This window comes from Gavialis gangeticus, unplaced genomic scaffold, assembly GCF_001723915.1.
Source record: "Gavialis gangeticus isolate Ggan-Ray unplaced genomic scaffold, GavGan_comp1, whole genome shotgun sequence".
In the NCBI taxonomy this organism is placed as follows: domain Eukaryota; kingdom Metazoa; phylum Chordata; order Crocodylia; family Gavialidae; genus Gavialis; species Gavialis gangeticus.
Genome location: NW_017729025.1, coordinates 14,800,054 through 14,801,937, shown reverse-complemented (window position 1 = coordinate 14,801,937; position 1,884 = coordinate 14,800,054). Strand labels below are relative to the sequence as shown.

General features: G+C 50.1%; 1 protein-coding gene across 1 annotated transcript in view; it reads right to left on the bottom strand.

Annotated features, from left to right (window-relative positions):
- Positions 1-246: 246 nt before the first annotated feature.
- ATG14 (autophagy related 14) overlaps positions 247-1,884 on the bottom strand; it is a 50,300-nt gene continuing 48,662 nt past the window's right edge. The window contains exon 11 of the mRNA XM_019519889.1: positions 247-664. Within this exon, the coding sequence (XP_019375434.1) occupies positions 358-664 (307 nt within the window). The 3' untranslated portion in view covers positions 247-357. The remainder of the gene's footprint in view (positions 665-1,884) is intronic.

Genomic DNA, 1,884 nt, shown 5'->3' with positions numbered 1-1,884 from the left:
AGCTCTCTCTTCCCCCCCATGCCTGGCCCTGCTCCAAGGATTGCACATCCACTTCTTTAGGAAGTAAAAAACCAGAATCTGCTGCAGGGCTCTTCTCCATGACTCTGCAATGCAGACGGGCCCAAGGCACCAAGTGCCTTCGGAGACCAAGTCAGAAGGGCGTATGTGGCAAATTTACAAAATGTTACTGTCACAGTCATCTTGGGTAAATAAAAAGGTTCTTCTGGTTTACAAAATTAAAGTCTGACCTTTTGTTTGTTCCAGGCACTACTTAACTGAATAGGGAAAGGTTTCCTACAGCGTCGGCTGGGGCAGGGATTCCTTCCACTAGTCTGGCGAACTCGTCCTGTGTGCTCATTAACGGTGTCCAGTGTATGCCTTAAACCACGAGGTCACAGAGGCCGCAGCAGAAGAGATCATGCCACCAGCACTGCTGCTGGCAATGGGCTGGGACACCTGCGTACTCTGACTCTGAAACATCTCTACCGGCTGCGAGGGGATATCACAGAACCGCGGGCTTGGCAGATTTTCCCAGTCGGTCCCAAGATCTGTCTCTTCATCGCTGACATGCTCATCTCCACTCTCGTCCGTCTCACCAGCAGCACTGGGGTCCACAAACTCCATGGAGTCTTCAAGATCAGCACTGACCTCGAAAGGCCCAGATCTGCAAACACAGATACAGTCCTGTTAGCCCCTCTTGGTATGGAACGAAAGAGGAAGCGTTTGGTCAGACTGGGAACCAAGTCACAGCCAGGCCCAGCCGAGCCTGGTAAAAGGATACGTTAGCTGTACGTGCAACATGCCCCTTTGATTACCAGCTGGCTGAGAACAAAAGTCAGTGGCTACAAAAAATCCACTCTGGAAACTAAGTCAGGGCAGTCAGACTGGAATGGGCTATTTCAGTTTTGAACTGCAGAGCAGGAAGAATTTCTAACAATGCTCTCCTTTTGGCAGTAGATGTTGAAGTGTTAAAAACAAGCTGTCTGAACAATCAGTCACTGACGGCTCAAAATCTGCTGTGACAGCAGCTGGTTTTATGTTTAAAGCTGGCTTAAGCCAGGTCTACACTCCAGATTTCCTGGCACAGCAGTGCTGGCAGAAGCCCCTAGTAGCGACAGGGGGTTATGGAAAGGGTATGAATGCCCCCACCCCACACACACTTGTACAACTCTACCACAATCCCAAGTGGACCTCGTCAGCCCATGCTTGTTAAGCAAACTGGATTTGCTTAGAAAGTTTGTCACAACTGTACTGCTCTCCTCTGCTGCCCCTGAGATTCACCCCCCTCTCACACTACAAAGACTCCTCCCCACAGAACGTCCAGCAGTACTGGAAACCTGAGAGCTGGCAGTTCTTAATTTTTGAATCATGGCAACCTGCACTTTTCCTTAACGTAGCTTTTAAATGCAGTTTCCTGGAGAGATTTCTGGGACACAACTGAAAAGATAAACAAGCTCCGTTATGTGAAACCATGCTGCCTACTACGCAGTTCATCAGCAGAATTAAACCCTTTATATGTGTTGTACTGACCTCTGCCCCTTGAGCACGGGGCAACTGAGAGCAATGGTAGGCTCCCCTTTGTGGCAGGCAGGATAAGCCAAGCTCTATTCCAGATTGTGAAGAAAACTTTTCTGGTTATAGATGTTTCTGGCCCTGGCTCCACTAAGCCAGGCCCCTTCTGCTACTGGCCCTTTTAGCCTTTCACTGTCCCACTCTCTGAGGCTCCAAGCCTCCACATCCTTTCCTCCCATCCTAGGGCATCCCACTCCCTACCCCCTTGGCTCTGGTCTGCCCTCCATTTCTTTCCCTTGCATCTACTACACCACTCCCACACACCACTGGGCCGGACATTGTGGGGATTATGGAGACTTGGTGGGACTCCAA